At 44.7% G+C, this 23,694-nt stretch overlaps 2 protein-coding genes across 4 annotated transcripts in view; one reads left to right on the top strand and one right to left on the bottom strand.

Annotated features, from left to right (window-relative positions):
• Positions 1-1,194: 1,194 nt before the first annotated feature.
• ACADM (acyl-CoA dehydrogenase medium chain) lies at positions 1,195-19,578 on the bottom strand. 3 transcript variants are annotated; one of them, XM_073544812.1, is made up of 12 exons: positions 19,522-19,578; positions 8,440-8,539; positions 7,941-8,038; positions 7,790-7,859; positions 7,320-7,420; positions 6,611-6,691; positions 4,594-4,724; positions 3,595-3,703; positions 3,263-3,403; positions 3,090-3,185; positions 2,538-2,786; positions 1,195-1,525 (listed from the first exon to the last, which is right to left on the bottom strand). In XM_073544812.1, exons 1-12 carry the CDS (start codon positions 19,543-19,545, stop codon positions 1,454-1,456), a joined length of 1,272 nt encoding a protein of 423 aa, XP_073400913.1. In that variant the 5' UTR covers positions 19,546-19,578; the 3' UTR covers positions 1,195-1,453. The 3 variants fall into 3 exon arrangements, with proteins under 3 accessions (XP_073400913.1, XP_073400911.1, XP_073400912.1); XM_073544810.1 differs by lacking the exon at positions 19,522-19,578 and adding an exon at positions 19,157-19,393; XM_073544811.1 differs by lacking the exon at positions 19,522-19,578 and adding an exon at positions 19,137-19,245.
• A 152-nt stretch (positions 19,579-19,730) lies between these two features.
• SLC44A5 (solute carrier family 44 member 5) overlaps positions 19,731-23,694 on the top strand; it is a 157,376-nt gene continuing 153,412 nt past the window's right edge. The window contains exon 1 of the mRNA XM_073544808.1: positions 19,731-19,841. The gene's annotated coding sequence lies outside the window, so the exon portion shown is untranslated. The remainder of the gene's footprint in view (positions 19,842-23,694) is intronic.

Below are 23,694 nucleotides of genomic sequence, written 5' to 3'. Positions count from 1 at the left end.
AAACTAGGACCACAAAAATCCACATGTAAGCAGACTAAATGGAGCCATGGCCGGACTTGCTCACCACTTCATTCACTCATTCTCTATGGGATGGTAAGAGGTGGCAGAGTACAGCACTTGTGGTATTTTAGCAGCCCCATAGAGAATGAATGGAGCAGTTGTGGGCATGTCTGACCTCCACTCCATTCAGACAGGGCACTTCAGAACCTCATTTTGTGGACTGGTAGGATAAGTTCACATGTTGCGTTCCTGCCGCAAAAAAAATAAAAATAAATAAATAATAATAATAATAATAATAATGCAGCACTTTACTGTACCAGCAAAGTTAATGATACTCCTGAAGTCTCCTGTACACATTGGTTATGTTTTGCTGGCAGATTTGAAGCAGTTTTCATATCTGCATAAAGTTAATTCTTTCTGCATTTTTACAGTGTTTTTCACCTATTCAAATGAATGGGAGGGAACCCACAAAAAAGCCTATACCTATGTTTCCAGTATTTTCAACAGATTTTCTGCAGCAAATATTGATCCTGTGCACACACTCTTAGGTGTCCCTGTGGTCAGACCCCACTGATCAGCGTGTTATCACCTACTTCTAACGATGGGATTATCTTTTATAAATGTGTCTGTCGTTGGCTCTTATTTCCTTCTTTATTAAAAAATGCACTTATCATAAGAGAAGCCCAGAGTCCCCTCTTATGTGATGTCTGTCTTCAGTAGTGACTACAGGGGAGACCCGCAGACATAATTATCACTACACTCTGCTTACTACCGGTATGAGGGTGCAGAGGACACTGGGGGTTGTACTTTACTGCAGAATAAAGTAATGACACTTCTTATATTTGTTAACTGCTCTGAACACAATGCTTAAAGGAGAAATTCACCAAAATAAGCTGTGATACATTAAAGACGCAAACGATGAGGCCACATTGGTAGAGTCAGCGATCTCCGACCATCACGATGAATGGGGTCTATGGAGATAAAGTCCCTTTGGCGCAGCTCACAGATTTCTTACATACAGGGGATGAAATAATTTGAGGCCTTCGATTCTTTACAGGACACCTTTTGCCAGCAGCTGGTCCAGGCAAATGTAATCTGCATTATTACAAGAAGTTCACATGTATTTTTCTATAGAACAAGGAGGGGGGGGGTTAAACTTTTTTCCTCCAAATGAAAAAAAAAAAATCTTGAATATCAGTTTTTAGAGACTTTTATTTTTACAATTTTTGCATGGATAAATATTTGCATTTTCATGTGCATTTCTGATGTTATGACATTAAGAGGCTACATCTTCTCAATGTGCATAACATTATAAAACCTACAGATACAATCAAGAATGGTCTGCAGCCAGTCTGAAAGTACAAAGTGATAGAAACTCCTGCAGTGTGCAGAAACCAAGATTATTACTAAGGCCGGGGGTGAAGAACTGTCCAGAGTGGAGGGAGCAGATTGTTTATTCCTTGTATTTGCCAAAATGTTCCCGGGCGATGATGAGCCTCTGGATCTGGGCGGTTCCTTCATAGATCTGGAATACAAAGAGCCAAAATATCACATCCATATGGGGTACGGTAGAATCGCCATGCTGTCTGGTGCCACTACAGGACGTGTGCACACGGCTGTGATACAGCTCCCATACAACCTACGAAACATAAAAATGCCCTTACTGTGCTTCCAACCCTTGTAAAGGGGTTGTTCAGGATTAGATTTTTACAGCGCCACAACTCTCTACAAGTTGTGTGCGGTATTACACATTGACCCTATTCACTGCAAGGAGCAAAGTTGCAAAACCAAACAATCTGTAGACAGGTGAGGAGTTGGTTCTGGGGAAAGTCAGTCAAGTTTTTCCATCCCTGGACAACTTCTTGAACATTTCCTCGGGTGCATTTTGTACAAATTGCATACATCAGTCTCATAATGCAGCAGCCATCAGGTCCCACCATTCATCTCTCCTGGGATTGGCATCCCACAATGCGGCTGTGCATGCATCCAGCGGTTCTGCCCTCCAGCAGCCACCAGGCTGAGATGTTACCTGCTTCCTTGTGTCCTCATACGTCCCTGCACTACCGCAGCCCACTCCAAGCATATTAAAAAGGGGTTGTCCACTACTAGGACGAGTTTCTTTTTTTGCTATTCTGCACCTCTTCTCAGAGGGTTCGTAGCTTTTTTTTTTTTTTTTTAATATTTCCGACGACATAGCCGTATTGGGGTTTGCGTTTGTCTGCGACTAGCTGTAGTTTCGATTGGAACCACTTTAGGATAAGTGCAATACATTGATCGATTTTTAGTGTATTTTTTAGGCAGATCTTCACATGAGCATCAAGATAGTGGTGGTGTTAGGGGGACCATGGCAAACCCAGGGTTATCATGTCAGGTAGGGGTTGATGGGTGCCACAACAGGCGGGCTAATTGGATTGCACCACTTAAATGCCATTGTCGAGATAATGGACAGCAGCAATAAAGTGATTACAGCAGAGATCAGAGACTGCATAGATTGTTAGATTTCACATCATTCGTCTGTGCAGATCCATTCCTCTTACCTGGTAGATTTTGGCATCTCTCATCAGCTTTTCCACAGGATATTCGCTATTAAATCCATTTCCTCCAAATACCTGGACTGCGTCTGAAGCCACCTGATTGGCGATGTCTCCTGCAAACGCCTTGGCAATGGAGGCGTAGTATGTGTTCCTCCTGCCCGAATCCACCTCCCAAGCTGCCCTCTGATACGCCATGCGGGCGAGCTCCACTTTCATGGCCATCTCGGCTAGTAAGAAGGACACTGCTTGATGCTGGACAAAAAGGAATAAAAATGGATATGTGGAGATGTATGGAGCTAACTCTCCGCCGTCTGCATCTCATCCATTCCTGCTCGCTCAGACGCCACAGACTAATAGTAACCTTTGTGCTTGTGTAAATGGGCTATTTTCCAACCGGACCAGGAGAAGAAATAAATCACAAAAAAAAAAAAATGCAACATGCACTAGTGGGGTCTGGATTAACGGGAAAGGATGGTGCATGTAAGGATGGCAAAATCCAGCCCCTTATCTATATCTCTGCTGTGTCTAAGCTAGAATCAGGCCTCCTTCATTTACCTCGGCAAGAACTCTTCCAAAGGTCTTCCTCTCCAGCGAGTACTTGGTGGCTTCATCCAGCGCCCTCTGTGCTAATCCGACGGCACCCGCTGCCACCTGCAACAAAGCACATTTCATCCAAGCTGCACGGTACACAGAGGATGGAGATCCTCCATACTGAACGGGCATTTTACCGGTGGACGGGTCTTATCAAATGCCCCCATGGCAATTTTAAAACCAGCTCCTTCCTCGATAAGGACGTTTTCAGCGGGAACCCGGACATCTTCAAATACAATCCCCCTGGTGTCCGAGCAGCGCTGCCCCATATTCAGCTCCTGGAAACAGATGTAGCAGAGAGAACCAATAAATCCTCCATACTTTACAGCTGCAATGCACTGAGGTGCAGCACCCAGACCCAAAGGGGCGAGGAGAGAAAAAACAAGCACCAAACAACTACCTGCCCCCATTGAGGATACAAGAAAATACAGAGATGAGAAAAGTCACAGCAACCTGTCAGAGTCCTCACCTTTCTCCCAATTTGTACTCCAGGACTATCTGCCTCTACGATAAACCCAGTAAAAGCTTTTCCTGTTGGAGCTTTGGGGTCAGGATTAGTGCGAGCCAAAACAAAGTACCTATAAAATAGGCAAGAAAAACATCTGATAATTAGGATGCACCAAGAACTAACCTTGTGATCAGGTCACACTGCACTGGAAATAGAGCACAAGGTGGCACCATGTAAATGGGCAACTAGGTACCAAAAGTGAGAAGTAGAGGTGGACCCTCTGACACTTCCATGGACAGGTATTGTCCTATGGACCACAGAGGCTCCACATCCCAAAGAACCCCTATTTCTAAAAATATAAATTGGCCCCAATCACATGCCGCGAGCACCCATCATTCAATGGCTGTGCCTCCCACCTATTCGGACCTGTACCTTCAAGCCAAGAGGTTCTGCTTTATGTTCCCCAAGAAAAATGTTAAAATAAAAAGTTTTTTTTATGTAACCATTTTACTGCCCTAGCCTAAACCTAACTCTAGGCATATCACCAGCCTTCTCCCTATCCTTGTCACCAGACCTCTCTCCATCAATCAATCACCAGCAATAGAGTTAGAAAAAGTATGTAAAACCTGTTGAAACTATTATGTTTTTGTTATTTTTGTTTTTTAAATTTTGGTAAAGCTCCTCCAGCAGATCCACAAGTGAGAGGAAAGACGGGGAGCAGTGTAAGTTCCTGCCTATGCAAAGTGCAGCAGCTGAGAAGTGTCACTGGCTGCTGTGCTCTGAATAGGCAGCAACAGATTCCAGAACACTCAGTATAATGGAGCTTTGTCATGTTGGTTGCTGTCTATGCAGAAAGGTGTCAAACTCATCTTGACTGCGGCACTCTGCATACAAGAATTCAGTACCAAGATATCAAATCCACCACTAGCTGCTTTACACATCTAGCTTTCCAGCTCCCAAGTGGCAACTGTTCCCATCCGAGAAGAACAACAATCAATACAGAGAAATCTCGCCTCTGACCAGTTAGCTTTGCCTCCATTAGTGATCCACATCTTCTGCCCATTAATGATGTACTCATTGCCCTTCTTCTCCGCTCGGGTCTTCAGACCGGCCACATCAGAGCCGGCGCCGGGCTCAGTTACACAGTACGCCTAGAGGTCATGGCATAAAACATATAAGATATAGTTATAATACATCTGGGACTGGATTAAAGGAATTTCACTGTACAAATACAGCAGCGGTCAAAAGTTTGGACACCCTTATTCATGCAATGGTTTTCCTTGTTCTTGGATTGTGCATTTTGTGGATTATCAATTCTTATGGAAATAATTTATGGACTTCCATGCGCTGCTTGACAAAATACAGAATCCCACTTACGGTGAAAGATCAACCATTTATTCCCAACACGTTTCGAAGTAACAACTTCTTCCTCAGGGGATGACAAACATGTTTGTCATCCCCTGAGGAAGAAGTTAATCTTTCACCGCAAGTAGGATTCTGTATTTTGTCAAGCAGCACATGGAAGTCCATAAATTATTTCCATAAGAATTGATGTATCAGTGGTCACTCGATTTGACCCTTGGACGTGCAGTAGCTGACCACGAATCCTATGTGCTTGATCTCTCCTACAAATAGGTGAGTGAATTTCTTTTAATATCAACTCAGATAAGACCCTATTGCGCTTTTCTGTTCCTTTAGTATATTGCATTTTGTGGATTATGACTGAAGACATCAAAACCACACAAGAAGGAAAACATAAGAAACACATCTGACACAAAACAGAATGTGTTACACCTTCGATTCCTCAGACGCCTACCTTCTTACTCTGATGGCAGCTTTACACCCCCTCGTCATTCTCTCAGCAGCTTCATCATGTAGTTACCTGCAGGCTTCCAGCAGTCCTAGGGGAGTTCCCGGAGGTGCTGAGCTCCTGTCGACTGTTATCCCTTCACTCTATGTCCAAACATCTCCACAACACAGAGGCCGGGGATTGTAGAGGCCTCCATTTCTCTCTATATTGGTCAAATAATCCTTAGATGATGATCCCACCAAGCACAGACCAGAGGCAGTCACTGCAGAATCGTGAGGTCGCCATGCTGAGTGCCTTGAATCAGTAATAAGTCATCAACAGTGTGAGCAGCAGAGCCCCCCCATAATCACGCCTCCCCTCAGTGCTTACAGTCTGGCCCTTGTGTTGCCTGGTCCATACAAGTCTCCTTTTCTTGTCTGCAGTCTTCATTAGCGGCTTCTTTGCAGCAGTTCCACCAAAAAGACCAATGCTCGCAGTCTCTGGATAGATGATGTGTCTGCTACTTTTTGTCTGTATATCATTTATCAGGACAATTCTCTAAGGTCAAAATTCAGTTTCTGAGGTCGGTAACTCTGATGAACTTATCCTCCTCAGCAGACATCATTCTTGGACTTCCTTCCCTGTGGTGTTCCTCATGAGATACAGTTTTAACATAGCGATTGATGTTTTTCATGACTGCACTTGAAGATACCTTCAAGGTTCTAGCAATATTCTCACTTGAATGACCTTCATGTCTTACAGTAATGATGGACTGTTTCTCTTTTCTTGAATGGTTCTTGCCATATTCAAGGATCAGCATTCAAGGGAGCTGTACATCAACTCTGCCTCTGAAAAAACCCTGTCAGAAGAGAAGACCTTCTGAAGGTCGGAGATTTCACAAATGACCTCTTGACAAGGCGACCCGATGACGACCTCATAAAGCGGCAGACAGAATGCCAAGAGGGTGTAAAGCCGTCCTCAGTAGTTGGGGTGACCTGTGAAGATTCTGAGGTGTAACACATATTCTGGTCCCTTTCACATGTGCTTCTTCTTTATGCCTTGTCTCCACACATGTTTCTTCCTTCTTGGTTTTGATACCTTCAGTCTGAGTCTACAATGTGCACATTCCAGTAAGAACAAAGAAACCATTACAGGAACAGACGATCCAACCTTGTGACCGACACTGTAAAATCTCACACACGGACATTTTCAGCAGAACCAATACACAAGATATAAGACATCACTTACACACATGAGTGGCTCCTCTGTCAATCTTCCCAGGTACTTCTTCTGCTGGGCCTCATTCCCAGCAATGATCACTGGCATTTGCTGTAAAGCAAAAATAAATTAAGGTGCAACAGCAAGGAATTTAGCTCTTGATTGTGTGTACATACATTACTGATCCTGAGTTACATCCTGTATTATACTCCAGAGCTGCACTCACGATTCTGCTGGTGCAGTCACTGTGTACATACATTACTGATCCTGAGTTACATCCTGTATTATACTCCAGAGCTGCACACACTATTCTGCTGGTGCAGTCACTGTGTACATACATTACATTACCAATCCTGAGTTACATCCTGTATTATACTCCAGAGCTGCTCTCACTATTCTGCTGGTGCAGTCACTGTGTACATACAATACATTACCAATCCTGAGTTACATCCTGTATTATACTCCAGAGCTGCGCTCACTATTCTGCTGGTGCAGTCACTGTGTACATACATTACTGATCCCGAGTTACATCCTGTATTATCCTCCAGAGCTGCACTCACTATTCTGCTGGTGCAGTCACTGTGTACATACATTACTGATCCTGAGTTACATCCTGTATTATACCCCAGAGCTGCACTCACTATTCCCCACATACTATGAGGGGGGGGGGGCTATGCTTCTCTCCTGTGAGGACATTTGGCTCCTTTGCTCTGGAGGTCCCATACGTCTCTATACTCACCCCCAGTGAATTGGCCTCTATGACGGTCTGAACACCGGTGCAGCCATAAGCGATCTCCTCCGTTATCAGACACGTGTCAAAGATGCCGAGGTTCAGTCCTCCTGTAGATGACAAATCAGTGATTGTACCGCCAGATACGTAAACAGCAGCGCAGAGGACCCTGACGGTATCACACACTAAGCAGGGGACATGCCCGGGGCTCCCCCTGGTACCAGCAGCGCTGATAAGTTCCTGTTACAATGTGGAGGTAGAAAATAGTGTCACCCAAATGTCCATTGAGATTTCCAGGAGGAATAACAGAGGAACGACAACACAGTTCTAAGAAAAGTTGCTCCATAAATTGTATGAGAAATGCACAAGTCACTATGAACAGCTCAGTAGGGCAGAGCGGCATGGGATCAGCCCCATCCCCAATTACCTCCTTCTGTCCCATTACATTGTGGTACCCAGGACGAGAGGAGTAACCTTACCGCAGCTTTCTGGGATGTGCCCGTTCATCAGCCCCAGCTCCCAGGCTCTCTTAATGATAGGAACCGGATACTAAGAAGTGCAGAAGAGATTTGTTATTAACTCTTTCATTACATTGCACATTCAGAAGGCGATGGCCGCCGCTCCGCTCACCTCCCCGGTCTTGTCATAATGGCTGGCTACGGGAATGATCTCTTCTCTGGCAAATTTGCGAGCGGTGGCCTGAAACTCTCTCTGCTGCTCGCTGAGCTCTGTACAAACAGAGGACATACACGGGGTGAACGGTCACATTACATCACATCAGTAGTAGACACGCATTATACGTCACAGAGAGAGGATTTAGAATATCGAATGCACAGAAAAAAGTCCAACTATAAAGAACCCAGGAGTCCAGAACCTCTACAAGTACAATTAAGAAAAAGCTAAAGCGTCCCCTGCACCGTCGCAGACCGTGCACTATATGGAGCCAAGTCATGGGCCCGGAGCATATTCCAGGGCTACACCACTGCCCCTTGGGGCACAACCTCTTGCCCCATCAATGCCATAGAATGATAAAATCTGTGCCGCAGCGATGACATGAAGCGCATCCTCATCTTATCAAGCCAAGTCTGACCCAATACTTGTCGTGACACAGGAGGCCTCTGACACATACCAAAGCTGAAGCCCGGGTGGGAGGATGACGACGCGGTGGTGGCCGCCTTAGGAGCCGTGGACTGTGCCCTCCAGCCGCTCTGAGCCATGCGCTGCAGCACCTGAAATGGAAGAGTGAGAAGTTCGGCTTCTTTCGCTCACATTTTATCTTTTAAAGTTTTGTCACAATCAAGATCTCCTTTTGCTCTCAGAGACTAGAAACAACTTCGAGTCAGCTGACGTTTTGCTACAATTGTATCTAGACTAAAACACCAGCATTGGGCACCGTTCACACAGGCAGCATTGGGCACCGTTCACACAGGCAGCATTGGGCACCGTTCACACAGGCAGCATTGGGCACCGTTCACACAGGCAGCATTGGGCACCGTTCACACAGGCAGCATTGGGCACCGATCACACAGACAGCATTGTTCCCCAGTGATGCGCAGTAACGTTCACACAGGGAGGAGAAACCCCGGAGGTTCTAGCCAGAATTGCAGGTAGAAAATCTACAGCCTTTTATATTAGCTGCAAAGCAGAAAACACCATCACATCCACACACTGCCGAAAAACAATCTGCGGAGCAAAACGAGCCGAGCTGCGAGTCTGCAGCAGGTGACGCTACAGTGTGTACCAGAGATTAACCCCTTAATAACCGCCAAGACGTCTTTTTACTGACCTGAGATATAAGAGAATATCCTCCCCACACAGGCGACAATCCAGCAGCTGTCGGCTGTCCACTATAGCTGACAACTTGCTGCATCAGCCACGATCAGTGCTGGCACCGTCCATATCTGTTCAACCCCTTAGTTGCTGCTGTCAAGTGACTACAGCATATAAATGGTTAATAGATTGTGGGAGGCTTCCGCTTTAATCTAATTGTCACACCGAGATCATGATTGTGTGGTCCTGATGTTTGCCATAGCAGTTCATGGAGAAATAGCGGCCTCCGAATCTCCCGGCTATAGCGGTCAGTTCAGAAGTTAGCGACAGTTAGGTGGTAAAAATACAGTTTTCCGTTCCCGCTATACCACTTTGCATTAATTCCTGAAAATCACCTGAAGGGTTAATAAACTGACAGAAGTTTTCATATGTCACGGGGTGCCGTTTTTGAAATGGTATCACTTTTGGAGGGGGGGGGGGGGTTACCAATATACAGCACCCCCCAAAGTCACTTCAAACCTGGATAGGTCCCTCAAAAAAAATAAATTTTGTAAATTTCCTTGAAAAAAAAATGAAAAATTACTTCTACATTTTTAAACCTCCTAAAAGGCTAACAAAATAAAATTAGTGTTTTAAAAATGATGCTGACGTAAGGCAGACCTGTGGAAAATGTTATTTATTAATGTTTTTGTGCGGTACGATTATCTGGATTAAAGGGGTAATCATTCAATGTTTGGAAATTGCAATTCTTTTTACATTTTTGTCAAGTTTCTGATCTGTTTTGTGTTTATTTATAAAAAATATCAACCTAAATTTACCATTATCATAAATTATAATGCGCCACGAAAAAAAAAAGCAATCTCAAAATCACTGGGATTCGTTGAAGCCTTCCAGAGTTGTCACCGCATAAAGTGACATTGGTCAGAAATTAAAAAGTTGGTCCCGTCACAGCCACCGCCATGGACAGGACGAAATCCACTTGGTCCTTAGGGTCTAAATGAAAAGAAGGATTCTGCTGGTTCTATAAATCTACATGTAATGTACATGATATTTTACATAGGCTTCTGTTTTGCACCTGCCTGTATTTTAATTTATAGGCTATAGCGTCAATATTTTATTTTGGGTGGATGTGTCTGTTTCCCGTGAGAAAGCGAGAAACGGAGATGGCCGATGGATATGGTGCCTGCCCGACACAGCACGCATACAATACGTCAGCACTACTCTTCAGCACTACTCTTCTGAGTAGTCATTGTCTTCTGAGCAGTACGATCATCGCAGCCTCCATGCTGGATATCTGGTCAGGGAATATTTCGTGGACCTTTTCTGCTGTAGGTGCATTTGTCCCTTTGATTTCCCTGGATGTGGAGCTTCCATTTTTACTTCTACATGGATTATATCCTGGCCCTGTGTTCAAATTTGATGCAGATTTGGAGCTGAAAATTTGGCTCGTACTCCTAAAGGCAAGTTGGGCGAGTTTTTACAGCTCATCCAAATGCTGCAAAATTTCATGCAATTTGTTTTGATCTTAAAATCTGCATAAGGACCATTTCTTTGTAGCCAATTTTGCAAGGATTTGCCCACGGCGACAAAACCACTCACAACTAATATAATATTGCAGATTTTGCTGCAGATCCTCAAACTTTTTAGAACTAACGGAATTGAAAGTAAGGACTTGTTTCTACTTTTAGATTCCCTCGGATCTGCATGCAGATAACTAAAGGAAAAATTCAACAAATCTCATCTACACATGGCTAAGAAAACATCCTTGCGGATATTGACCTGCAGTCGGAGCTTAAAAATCTGCAGCGTCAATTCTCTGTTTTATTCAGAGCAGATGTCACCATTTACAATGTAAAGTGACAAGTGCGGATTTTGCTGCAAAAAAAAAAAAAAAAAAAAAAAAAAAACACCAATAACGCAAGGTGCGAATTTAGCTTTAGAACGCTGAGACACGTAGAGGCTGCAGCTTTAAAACTGCTCGATAAAGGGGTCCTATTGGGTGCCACAGACATCAACGATCCCGTGCACTGCAAAACGAAAAACTACACAAATTCACTGGTACACCGATGCCGCGTCTGTGCCCAACGGGTCAAAGCCCTGATTGTTTAAGGGTATGTTCCCACGGTCAGTAAACGCTGCCGGTTGGACGCTGTGTGCATTCGCAGTGCACAACCAGCAGCGGCCAGATGTTACAGCTTAGTGGATGGGATTTCATGAAATCCCATGCCCACTATGCGTGCACCGACGCCTCCGGCTCACCTGCGGAGACAGGCATGCGGTGCATCTTTCCAGAGCGACTCCGCTGCGTAAATTACCCATAGACTTTCGATAGATTCTATAAAACTGCATTATCTTCCTAGTCACATTTGTATTAAGTGCAGGAACGCAGCTCACTACGCATGTGTACCAATTTAAATAATTGTGTACCTTGTTTTAGCCGGAAGTACACGTACACTGCAGTTTTCGCGATCAGCTGATCATGAGAATTGCAGTGCACGTAACTGCCGGGGACAGGGTTATCTCCGGTCAACAGCTTCAAGCTCCGATGTGTTCTGCATGTCAGGCTGAATGGTTGCAAAATCACAAACAGAGAGCACAGAATGACAATTGTGCAGAAATATCCTGCAGCAAAACATATACCAGTAGTCAGCAAGTGCTGATAAAAAGATAACAACACATACAGGGTATTTAGTCGATACTTTTTTTGCAAAAAAAAAATGTATACCAAGCTGCTCCACCGCGTCAAGGTAACCCCTATTGAAGCAGTCCCTATCTCATGTATTTAAAACCTGAACATGTTAACAGTGTCTAAATGAACAGGATGAAGACAGGCGCTTCCTGGTATGGGCACTTGTTGTGCTCTCTGTTTGTGTTTGAGTCAGTGGGTGGTATGAACAGTGTCCTACCGACTTGACTTGTTCATATGTGCATGTCACATGTGTTTTTAATCCAGTTTTTCCCGTGCCTATGCATGATTTGAGAGACCTCACCCCTCTCTTGTGTGACATGCACATAAAGAGCTGGCTTACACCACGTGCCCATACCAGGAAGCGCCTGTCTTCATCCTGTTCATTTAGACACTGTTAACATGTTCAGGTTTTAAATACATTAGATAGGGACTGCTTCAATAGGGGTTACATTGACACGGTGGAGCAGCTTGGTATAACTTTTTTTGCAAAAAAAAAATGTATCGACTAAATACCCTGTATTTGCTATCTTTTTATCAGCACTTGCTCACTACTGGTATATGTTTTACTGCAGGATATTTCTGCACAATTGTCATTCTGTGCTCTCTGTTTGTGTTTGAGTCAGTGGGTGGTATGAACAGAGTCCTAGCGACTTGTTCATATGTGCATGTCACGTGTTTTTAATCCCTTTTTTTTTTTGAATGGTGGCATAATGCAGTATGTATATGTTCTCGGCGGACAGGTCAAGGATATTGTTGCTTTTTTATTTTAATTCTATTCTAGGAGACATGGGCGACGGTGGAATAGGCAATGCCGTAAATATGGTTTAATTAAGATCTGTTAAAGGAGTCTGTCATTATTTCAAATACTTTATTCTGGGTGTCTGTGTGTTTTTTACCATGTAACTATAGGATTAGTAATGGATAGGTGTCTTATAGACGCCTCTTGTGGGGCAGCTGTGGGCTGCTATTTTTAGGCTGGTGAGGGCCAAAATCCATGGGCCTCACCACCCTGAGAATACCAGGCCGCAGCTGTCTGCTTTTTCCTTGGCTGGCTAACAAAAATATAGGGACTCCACGCTATTTTTTTTGGAAGGCATCTCACTATTTTTGCTAACGATCCAAGGTAAGCAGACTGCTTGTGGCCTGGTATTATCAGGCTGGTAAGGTTCATGGATTTTGGATCCTTACCAGCCTGAGCTACCATCCCCAGCTGTCTGCTTTACTCTGGCTGGCTAACAAATATATGGGGACCCCACACTATTTTTTTAATTTATTAAAAAAAGGAGGGGACCTCTCTGTGCTTTCCTCCTCTTCCTGTGTCATGTACTTCTGACTGTGTCACAAGATTCACCATTACTTAAATTAGTACACAGTGTAGTGAACTGCTTCTCGCACTTAGTAGGCATGTGACTAGAAATATAATGAAGTTTAACCGCATCTAATGAAAGTCTATGGGTAATTTACGCAGCGGAGAAGGAGCGTCTCCACTACATAAATTGACATGTTGCAGTCTGGAAAGACGCGCAGCAAGTCCGTCTCCGCAGGGAAGCCGTGGGCATTGGTGCACGCACAGTGGGCATGGGATTTCTTGAAATCCCATCCAATATGCTGTGACAGCTGGACGCTGCGGGTTAGACACTGCAGAAGTACACAGCGTCCAACCTGCAGCGTTTACTGATCTGCAAACAGGAAATCACTTTTTTTTCCTTCCCAGAAGTCAAATTTCAATTAACTTTATTTCAAGTGACAAAAAAAAAAAAAAAAACAAAAAAAAAAAAAACACACATCAAAAACGAAAGCGGAAAAACACAACCGCAGGTGACCTGCCAGTGACCTCAGAAGCAGATTTAGTGCAGATTTCACCTGCGTCAAATCCTGAACATGCGCACATACCCTAAGAGACGCCGGATTATTGGGATTATTATTCTAGGTGTCTGGGTCCTGGGATTTGCAGGTCGTTATTACATATGGTGACAGATGACGTCCCCGGTATGTAGCGGGGTCTCAGGACGTGGATTCTGCATCCTTCACTCATCTGTTACAAGATAACATTAACTTAATCACATCTTACAAGAATCTACAGCAATTTGCAGCCGGGAAATGTGCGGATGTGACCTGCAAATCCCAGGGCGGGTGTGTGGGCTCATCTGAAGACTTGTCAGGATGCCGACTCATGAATATGGATTTCGCCCACAACATCTTTATGTAAGTGGCAGGTGCACTTTAAATAACTCTAAGGGATCTTGTCTGTAAAGTGCTGTGGAATTATCATAGAATCGTAGAGTTGGAAGGGACCTCCTGGGTCATCTGGTCCAACCCACTACTCAAAGCAGGATTCGCTAAATCATCCCAGACAGATGTCTGTCCAGCCCGTTTGAAGACTTCCATTGAAGGAGAACGCACCACCTCTCGTGACAGCCTTTTTCACATGTGCTGTTGCTTAGCCCTATTCCTCCCATTCTGTATATGCCTTTTTCATTTTCAATTCAGTTAATAGTGCTATATAAGGGTATGTGCACACATTGCAGATTTTTCCGCGCAGATTGGCTAAATCCGCAGAGTAAAATGACCTGCGTTTTACCTACGGATTTAGTGCAGATTTACTGCGGATTTCGCCTGCGTTTTTACACCTGCGGATTCCTATAATGGAAGGGGTGTAAAAACACTGCGGATTTCACAAAGAATTGACATGCTGCGGAAAATAAACCGCAGCAAATCTGCACGGAATTTTCCGCAGCATGTGCACAGTGGATTTGGTTTTCCATAGGTTCACATGGTACTGTACACCGCATGGAAAACTGCTGCGGATCCGCAGCCAAATCCGCAACGTGTGCACATACCCTAAGTGAGTAAAATAAATAAATAAAACTTGCCAGTTGGAAAAACCTCTAACATTTCACAGTAAGGCTTCTTTTACACTTGCCGTGTTTTTGTGGCCCCAATAGAATCCTATGGGGCAGCAAAAATGGACCGTAAGAATTTGTCGGAGCGCAGTACGTTGTGAGGACCGTATTTACAGCCGTGAAAAGTATCAAGCCTACTCGATATTTTTCATGGCTTACGGACACGGCCCCCCCATTGAAATCAATGGGGCCGCAGGAACAACGGAAGTTTGCCCAGTGTGTTGATTTTGCGGTACACCATGAAGATCGTATTTCATAGAATCGTAGAGTTGGAAGGGACCTCCTGGGCCATCTGGTCCAACCCCCTGCTCAAAGCAGGATTCGCTAAATCATCCCAGTCAGATGTCTGTCCAGCCTCTGTTTGAAGACTTCCATTGAAGGAGAACTCACCACTTCTCGTGGCAGCCTGTTCCACTCATTGATCACTCTGTCAAAAAGTTTTTTCTAATATCTAATCTGTGTCTCCTCCCATTCAGTTTCATCCCATTGCTTCTAGTCTTTCCTTGTGCAAATGAGAATAAAGTTGATCCTTCTACAATGTGACACCCTTTAGATATTTGTAGACAGCTATTAAGTCTCCTCTCAGTCTTCTCTTTTGCAAACTAAACATTCCCAAATCCTGCAACCTTTCCTCATAAGACAGGGTTTGCAGACCGGTCACCATTCTGGTCGCTCTTTTCTGAACTTGCTCCAGTTTGTTGATGTCTTTTTTAAAATGTGGTGCCCAAAACTGGACACAATATTCCAGATGAGGTCTGACCAAAGAGGAGTAGAGGGCAATAATTACTTCACGTGATCTAGACTGTATGCTTCTGTTAATACATCCTAGAATTGCATTTGCCTTTTTTGCTGCTTCACATCCCTTTGGAGAACAAAGAAGAATTTTTTCAACACTTGAGATATAGATATATATGGACTTATTATGACACAAATTTATTGTATCATATGATTATTAATATTATTATATTTGATCATTGGTTGTGCTAATCCATGTCGCACATATATCTAATTATGCCTTTTTTATTTTCACTATTTATAATTTTTTATTCATTATCTTTTATTAATTATATTATACTCCTTCATTTCCACTATGTTCTCCCCTTCATGTGTGCTTACATATTTGTATATTTTTGTATATGCTCATCATGTATACTCACATTCACTCCATGAGGAGAGTTTACACTAATATATATCTAATATATAAAGCTCAAGTGTATGTGTGTGTGTCCGGGATTGGCATCCGCACCGTTGCAGCTACAGCCACAAAATTTGGCACAGTCACACGTCTGGACCCCAAGAGCGTCATAGGCTATGTTGTGAGGCAAAATTTTAACCCCGCGCGTTCCAATTCACCAAACAATTTTGCCCCTATCTACATAATGGGGAAAAAGTGTGTGTGTGTGTGTGTGTGTGTGTATGTGTGTGTGTGTATCAAGCCCCGCCCCTCATTATGAGGTCATAATGGTTGCCATGGCGACGCTAATGTCTTAATAGGCTGTAATGGTGACGGTTATGTCATAACGGTTGCCATGGTGATGATGATGTCATAATGGGTATATGGGCAGTGGACATGTATGATGGGTATATGGGCACGGGACTATGGGATGGAGGATAATTATAATTTGTTATAACTAACCACAGTTGGTTACTGTGCCCGGGCAGCGCCGGGCTCTTCAGCTAGTATATATACTTCTCATACACCACTATTTGCACAATATGTATATATTCTTCATTTACACTTAATTTGTAAATTTATATATACTTTCATACATACTTATATTCACTTCACACTTTAACATGTCACTAGATTTTCACACTAGCACAGTGGCGATATTTTCTTGTCCTCCGGTACACTTCATCACTGGGCGGTACGCTTCCCTGCACTGAGGTCACCCTGACTTCCGGTCCTGCGCACTAGGTTCCCATGCGTTCCAGCGCGGGTACGGGAAGTTCCTCTTTTCACATCTGGGTAGACCGGAGTAGCGGTGAAGCGTCAACAAGCGTCCCGGTGATGACAAATGATCTCAAGTGGGGTACCACAGGGCTCTGTCCTGGGCCCTGTATTGTTCAACATCTTTATCAACGATTTAGATGAAGGAATTGAGGGTAAACTGATTAAATTTGCTGATGACACAAAGCTAGGAGGGATAGCTAATACTAGAGAAGAGAGAGAGAGGATTCAAAAAGATATAAATAAACTGGAGCAGTGGGCAGCAACTAACAGAATGGTTTTTAACAGGGAGAAATGCAAAGTACTACATCTGGGCAATAAAAATGAAAAAAAGCATATACAGAATGGGAGGAATAGGGCTAAGCAACAGCACATGTGAATAAGACTTGGGTATACTAATAGATCACAGACTGAATATGAGTCAACAGTGTGATGCAGCAGCAAAAAAGGCAAATGCAATTCTAGGATGTATTAACAGAAGCATACAGTCTAGATCACGTGAAGTCATTATTTCCCTCTACTCCTCTTTGGTCAGACCTCATCTGGAATATTGTGTCCAGTTTTGGGCACCACATTTTAAAAAACACATCAACAAACTGGAGCAAGTTCAGAAAAGAGCGACCAGAATGGTGACCGGTCTGCAAACCCTGTCTTACGAGGAAAGGTTGCAGGATTTGGGAATGTTTAGTTTGCAAAAGAGAAGACTGAGAGGAGACTTAATAGCTGTCTACAAATATCTAAAGGGCTGTCACATTGTAGAAGGATCAACTTTATTCTCATTTGCACAAGGAAAGACTAGAAGCAATGGGATGAAACTGAATGGGAGGAGACACAGATTAGATATTAGAAAAAACTTTTTGACAGAGTGATCAATGAGTGGAACAGGCTGCCACGAGAAGTGGTGAGTTCTCCTTCAATGGAAGTCTTCAAACAGAGGCTGGACAGACATCTGACTGGGATGATTTAGCGAATCCTGCTTTGAGCAGGGGGTTGGACCAGATGGCCCAGGAGGTCCCTTCCAACTCTACGATTCTATGACATTACCACGAAGACTCGGTATAGAAAGCACTCCCGTAGCTATGTTATTTACACCCCCATAGAAGAAGCACTTTTTGCGAAACGGCGCTGTTGGGGTTGGTGAATACTCACTGGGAATTTTCAGCACAAAAGGACTACAAGGTATAACTTTACTATCATACCTGGCTGTTTTTTCTCTCCTTTTGCCTGCAGTATGTGGTTGTGCACGGAAGCCCTTTAAGTCTATAGGATCACATTGTGACTTTGAACCCCGTGTTTTTTGGCAGGACTATTTGAGTATAACACATGTGCCACATTTAAATATAGTTACACCTTTCATGCTGCGTTTTTTTTTTTTTTAACTCTTTCTCTCATATATAATTTTTTGAGCCATGAGAGATTTAAAGGAATCACCTTCATAATTCTGTCAGCGATGTCTAGAGAATGAGGTTTTTCTTAATTTCACTTGCAGTTTTTTCGTCGCACCTCTAGTTACACCATTGGGAGTTGTGTATATAGGACGCTCCCATGTACTTCCTGTTTATCACTTCAAAAGGCCTGCAGAAATCCGAGAAGATTTTTTTTGTGGCAGATCGTGAAAATTACGGCAATGCGGCACGCAAAAAACACGGCAAGTGTAAAAGAAGCCTAAATATTGGTGCAGGAGCAATTGATGATACGCCCACTGGAGTGACAGGGGGAGCGGGAGGGGTGGTCAAGTGCAGCGCCGTACAGGGGCTAAAGGTGCAGTGCCAGATGGGGGGTGGGCAAGGGTGCAAAAGCACATATGAAGTGCTGGGCAGGGGGGATGCAGCGCTGGATGAGGGGCAGGCAAGGGAGCAAGTGCAGCAATGAGAGGGGAGGAAGGGCACCGGCGCTGCCCTCAAGGACGAGCATATTTACTTATGTAAAAGTATAAGATACAAATGTGCAAGAAAAAGGCAATAACCCCCAGCAGAGAAATTAGATTTTTTAAAAGGTAAGAAACAACAGACTGAAGGCGTGTGATCATCTCGTGGACTTAGACTGAAGCTACGACGTCGTAGTGAAGTGCGCAGCGGTAACGTGATCTCTAATCCGGGCCCGCAGTGGAGAGGATTTTGCTGTGATATTTAACCTTTGCTCTAGAAGCGCGATGCATGACAGGTGCACAGAGCACGGGGCGGAGGGTCACAGGGACTGCACCTAGGCCTGCACGCACCTGTGACCTTCAGAGGCGCCTGCACCAGCACAAGAGCAGACTGAGGTTCATAAAACTAAAAGGAAAAATCCATCAAGTGTGAAAACCTCCCAAGAGGACGACGTACAGAATCCACTGCGGTCCGTACGACCATCAGCAAACCTCAGAACCGCTGCAGGCGGTCAGTGCGGGGCGCTCCTGCGCTGCAACGGGGCCCAGACAGGAGAGATTTTTAATAAATATTAAAAAGAAAAGTTTGCATCGTCTCGGCCTTTTCCTCGTCCAAAACTAAAGAATTTACAAAAATAAATATCACCATTTAGTATCGCCGCTTACAGACCATCTGGGCCTGAGCTCCAATGCTCCGCTCTGTGCAGGATCAGCCCATTCCCTGACAGCAGAGGTCTGGAGACACCAGCAGACACTCCTCACTGTGCTATGTGCAGCTTTCTGCACAGCTCCCAGCCCCTGTGTTATTTCTATGCATGCTGCTACTTGTAGTGCCACATCATAGCCTCTGTGTAACTGATCACTGCGAAGGGCACCATGAAGACGCATGCGCACCTACGACAGACGCAAGGCATGATGGGATTTGTAGTCCTACGCGACAAGCTTGTAAAGAGAGGTCGCAATGTCCAATCACGCCACACTGAGGCCATACAGACCCCGGAGGGTCACACAGACCACCGATCCCCGCTTACCCTCGTCACCCTGAGAGCGGACATGACAGCAGCCTCCGAGCGCCACCGACCGCTGAAAGTCGTTTGATGACGTCGCCAAACCGGGGCCAAATCCAGAAAGATATCTTGTATCACGTGACAACTCTGCGCCAATCAGGACGAAGGGGAGTGGCTTTCAGTTGCTCTCTCGTCTGATAGGTCAGGAGGGCAGGGGCTACGATGCGCATGCGCAGGAAACGAGCTGTATGTCTTCTGCTGTAGTCGGGGCGGGTCCGCGGCGCTCAGGCTCCTGCACTCAGTGTCTGCGGAGAGGAGAGAGCAGCTTCACCCCTTGGTGGAGGGTAAATGAGAGGTTCAATCACTTTTTGCTACAAAAACTTTTCTGGAATTTTGATTTTTTTTTTTTTGCTTTATGAGTTTATCGTAGCGGTTAAATAATTTATAGTTTGATCGGATGTTTTCAGCTAGAGAGATGACACACGTCTATAGATTGTACGTCTTGTTATTTTTCACTGGGAGAGGGGCCGATATAAAATAGTTTTGTTTGCTCTCTGCCGCTGATTCCGATGTCAGTGATTGTCTGCAGCGCTGACGTCCCATAGCTGTGTAGCCAATCGCTGAGCTCAGTAATTGTCTGCAGTGCTGTGAACCTGAGGCCAGCGCTGCTGACAATAACAAACACCAGGGGCAGCAGCAGAAAGTCAGCGCCGGACCTGGGGAGGGTGAGGTGTTTTTTTTTAATTAACCTTTTTTATGTTGTTTTTCAAGTTCTATAAAGACATTGTAATTTATCTATTTAAAAAAAGGCATAGCAGCCATAGATCATGCTACCAAAAAATAGCCACAAAAGTGGAGAATGCGGATGAGGCGCGGTTTTCGCACCTTGTATCGCCTGTCAGGTTCCCTATAAAGTCTGATGAAATGCCAACCCCAGGTCATGGTTCAGCTCTGTTCACACGTCGCGTTTTTCCTGCAAGTTTGAGGCTATGTTCCCACTTGGCTGAAAGGGTTATCTTTATATACAAGTAGGAACGGTCAATGTCTCGGGAACGGAGAGGAGCGGGAACAAAAGAAAACCGTCGCCCGATTCAGGAGAACAGCGGCGTTTACACCGGGTAAAAATAATTACATATTCATGACTAGTGACAGGAACATTTTAAGGGTGTGTGCACACGTTGTGGATTCTGCTGCGGTTCGCAGCGGATTTGGCCCTGCAGATCCCCAGCAGTTTCTCCTGCGTTGTACAGTACCTTTATTTTCAATGGAAAATGAAAAACACAGTGCACATGCTGCGGATTTCTCCAAGCGGATTTGCTGTTTTGCGGTTTTAAATCCGCAGCATGTCAATTCTTTGTGCGGAATCCGCAGCGGTTTGATACCTGCTCTATTGTACAGGTGTCAAACCGCAGGGGGAAACCGCAGGCTGAGCCGCAGATCTTTTGACCTACGGATTTACCTGCGGATTTGGACAAATTCGCATGAAAATTTCCGCAGCAGAATCTGCAACGTGTGCACACCCCTGAGGGTCCCGTCCTCACAAGCTGCGACTTTGCTTCACATTTCACTCTTCACATGATGAAATCCACAATGAGTCCCGCAGCATAGCCTGTCCTGCTGAGCATCGATCGCTGCAGCGCCTCGGTGATACTTTGTGACTATCTAGATTACAAGCTGCTCTTGTCACACACTGTGGATCTCCCATGTAAAAATCCACAGAGAAAATCCTCTGCGTTTTCGTCCTGAGGGGAGACTGTTGCCCGTGTTAGGCCCCGTTCACACAGTACATGTGCTAACTGTTTTAACGAACAGCTCGGTGACACATTATTCGGCTTTTTCACATGTTGGATTTCTTTTTGAGGAGTGAAGGAGACATGTCCAATTTGTAGACCGAATCCACCTATTTAAAAAAAAAAAAGAAATCAAGTTATCTCCTAGGAATAGGATTGAGTGTTTGGACCACCAGCGATCCCAAGATCGGGACCCGGGAACCCAGTCTTAAATGGAGCCGATGTGCGTGTGTACGACCTCTGCTTCATTCATTGTCTGTGGGATTGCCAGAAATAACTGAGCGGTGCAGTTACATAGACAATGAATGACGCAGAGGCCGAGCATGCGCACATCCGCTGCTGCAGAGACTCAATCATGGGATCGGCAAGTTACCCTCTGTCCTCTGCCTGGGGGATAACTTTAAGTGAATAAGTCCACATAAAAAATGACTCAAACTTGACAGCTTATCACTTGGCTATGACATTGTCACACTTGTGTCTGGAGACCCTGCGGCCGGTCCGAGCATCGCGGTCCGTTCTCATCATACTCCGACATCTGAATTCAGGCTAATGCTGGCAGAAGCTTGGGAAACTCGCACCAGATTTTTTTTTTTTCTCATACAAAAAAAAAGATGTTGATACCCGGAGCAAACACAGAGGAAAATCATTCCATGAAGAACTGATGTGTGAATGTGACTTTAACATCTATATTTCCTAACAGCGCCGCCCGATACTTCAGCCTCAACTTCCCCCGTACTCACCACATCTTCCTTATTGCACAGGAGACTCCCAACAAAAGTGGTCCAGTTTCCAGGGGGCCCTGCCATGCCTAAACACGGACCCCAATGCAGCAGATTTGTAGACAAATTCCACCACTGTCCCATTTATCTGAATGGGAAGTGCAGAAATCCATCTGCTTCTCTATAAAACTACACTGGCTGTTTGGAGCTGATAAACAGTTGCAAGAGTTTCTGCAAAAATGTGTTCTTATGGTTATGGGCCCTGATTTGGAATGGGGTCCAGGAACTTCCTTAGTCCTGTTACTTCTGCACGTGGCTCGGGGAGCGGACCCTGTATGTGGCTCGGGGGGGGGGTGGACCCTGTATGCGGCTCGGGGGGGGGTGGACCCTGTATGTGGCTCGGGGGGGGTGGACCCTGTATGTGGCTCGGGGGGGGCGGACCCTGTATGTGGCTCGGGGGGGGTGGACCCTGTATGTGGCTCGGGGGGGTGGACCCTGTATGTGGCTCGGGGGGGGCGGACCCTGTATGTGGCTCGGGGGGGGCGGACCCTGTATGTGGCTCGGGGGGGGCGGACCCTGTACATGGCTCAGGGTGTACTTGCTCCTTGTCTTGCACTCGTACAGTTCATGTATATCTGCTTCTATGAGTGATAATAATAATCTTTATTTTTATTTTTTTTATATAGCGCTAACATATTCCGCAGCGCTTTACAGTTTGCACACATTTTCATCACTGCCCCCCGATGGGGCTCACAATCTACATTCCCTATCAGTGTGTCTTTGGAATGTGGGAGGAAACCGGAGTACCCGGAGGAAACCCACGCAAACACGGGGAGAACATACAAACTCCTTGCAGATGTTGTCCTTGGTGGGATTCGAACCACTAACTAACCACTGAGCCACCGTGCTGCCCTAATTTTGCTCCTTTACTGTTATTGATGACCTTTTCCAAGGATATGTCATCAGTATCAGATCTGTGAGGGTCCAAGTGATTTTAGTTCGGATATTCAGTAATCTTCCAAACCAAATTCACATTTATTTACAAAGCTACCGCCCCTCCTTTCTAACATTAACAAGGAAAAAAATCCATTTTCTGTCAAATCTGAGCAGAGAAAGTCCATTTTCCCGAACGTTTATATCATTTTGTAGTTGCTACGGCAACTAGAATATTCTGTCCAAAAGTTTAACAGTTTTTTTTATAAGACATTCATCAGAAATATCCTTTATCAGCTAAAAGAAAGACTTATCAAAGACTAAAGTAAAGTCAGGTACAATAAAAGGAATCCATGTCTGAGCAGAGACCACTCCTCTCTGCTTCACACCTGACTGCACTTAGTTGTACATATATTGCAGAGTACAAGTCTGCATAGACTTCAGTCTGCATTGTGATTGCTATAAGTGTGTGCTAGAAGTGTGAAGATTAATTTAAGAATTAAAACCAGAATTGAACCAGAAGGGAACTGAAGGTAACTGGACACAGTCACTGTAAACAATGTTTCTGTTTGTTTTCACTTTCACCCCAATAATCCTTCACTTTCTGCTAATTCCCCTAATCCCTACTCCTAGTAAGGAACTGTTCATCTCTTCTTCAATCCTCCCCATCCACCTCACCTCCGCCTCAAAACTGTTCCTTAACATACAATCCTCTGTCTCCAAACACAGACAGCCCCCTCATGCCCTCTCCTGCT

The sequence above is a fragment of the Dendrobates tinctorius genome, unplaced genomic scaffold, assembly GCF_039654945.1.
Source record: "Dendrobates tinctorius isolate UK_male_01 unplaced genomic scaffold, ASM3965494v1 ptg000138l, whole genome shotgun sequence".
NCBI classification, from domain to species: Eukaryota; Metazoa; Chordata; class Amphibia; order Anura; family Dendrobatidae; genus Dendrobates; species Dendrobates tinctorius.
The sequence above is the reverse complement of the archived record's forward strand: the minus strand, read 5'-3'. Positions and strand labels throughout refer to the sequence as shown.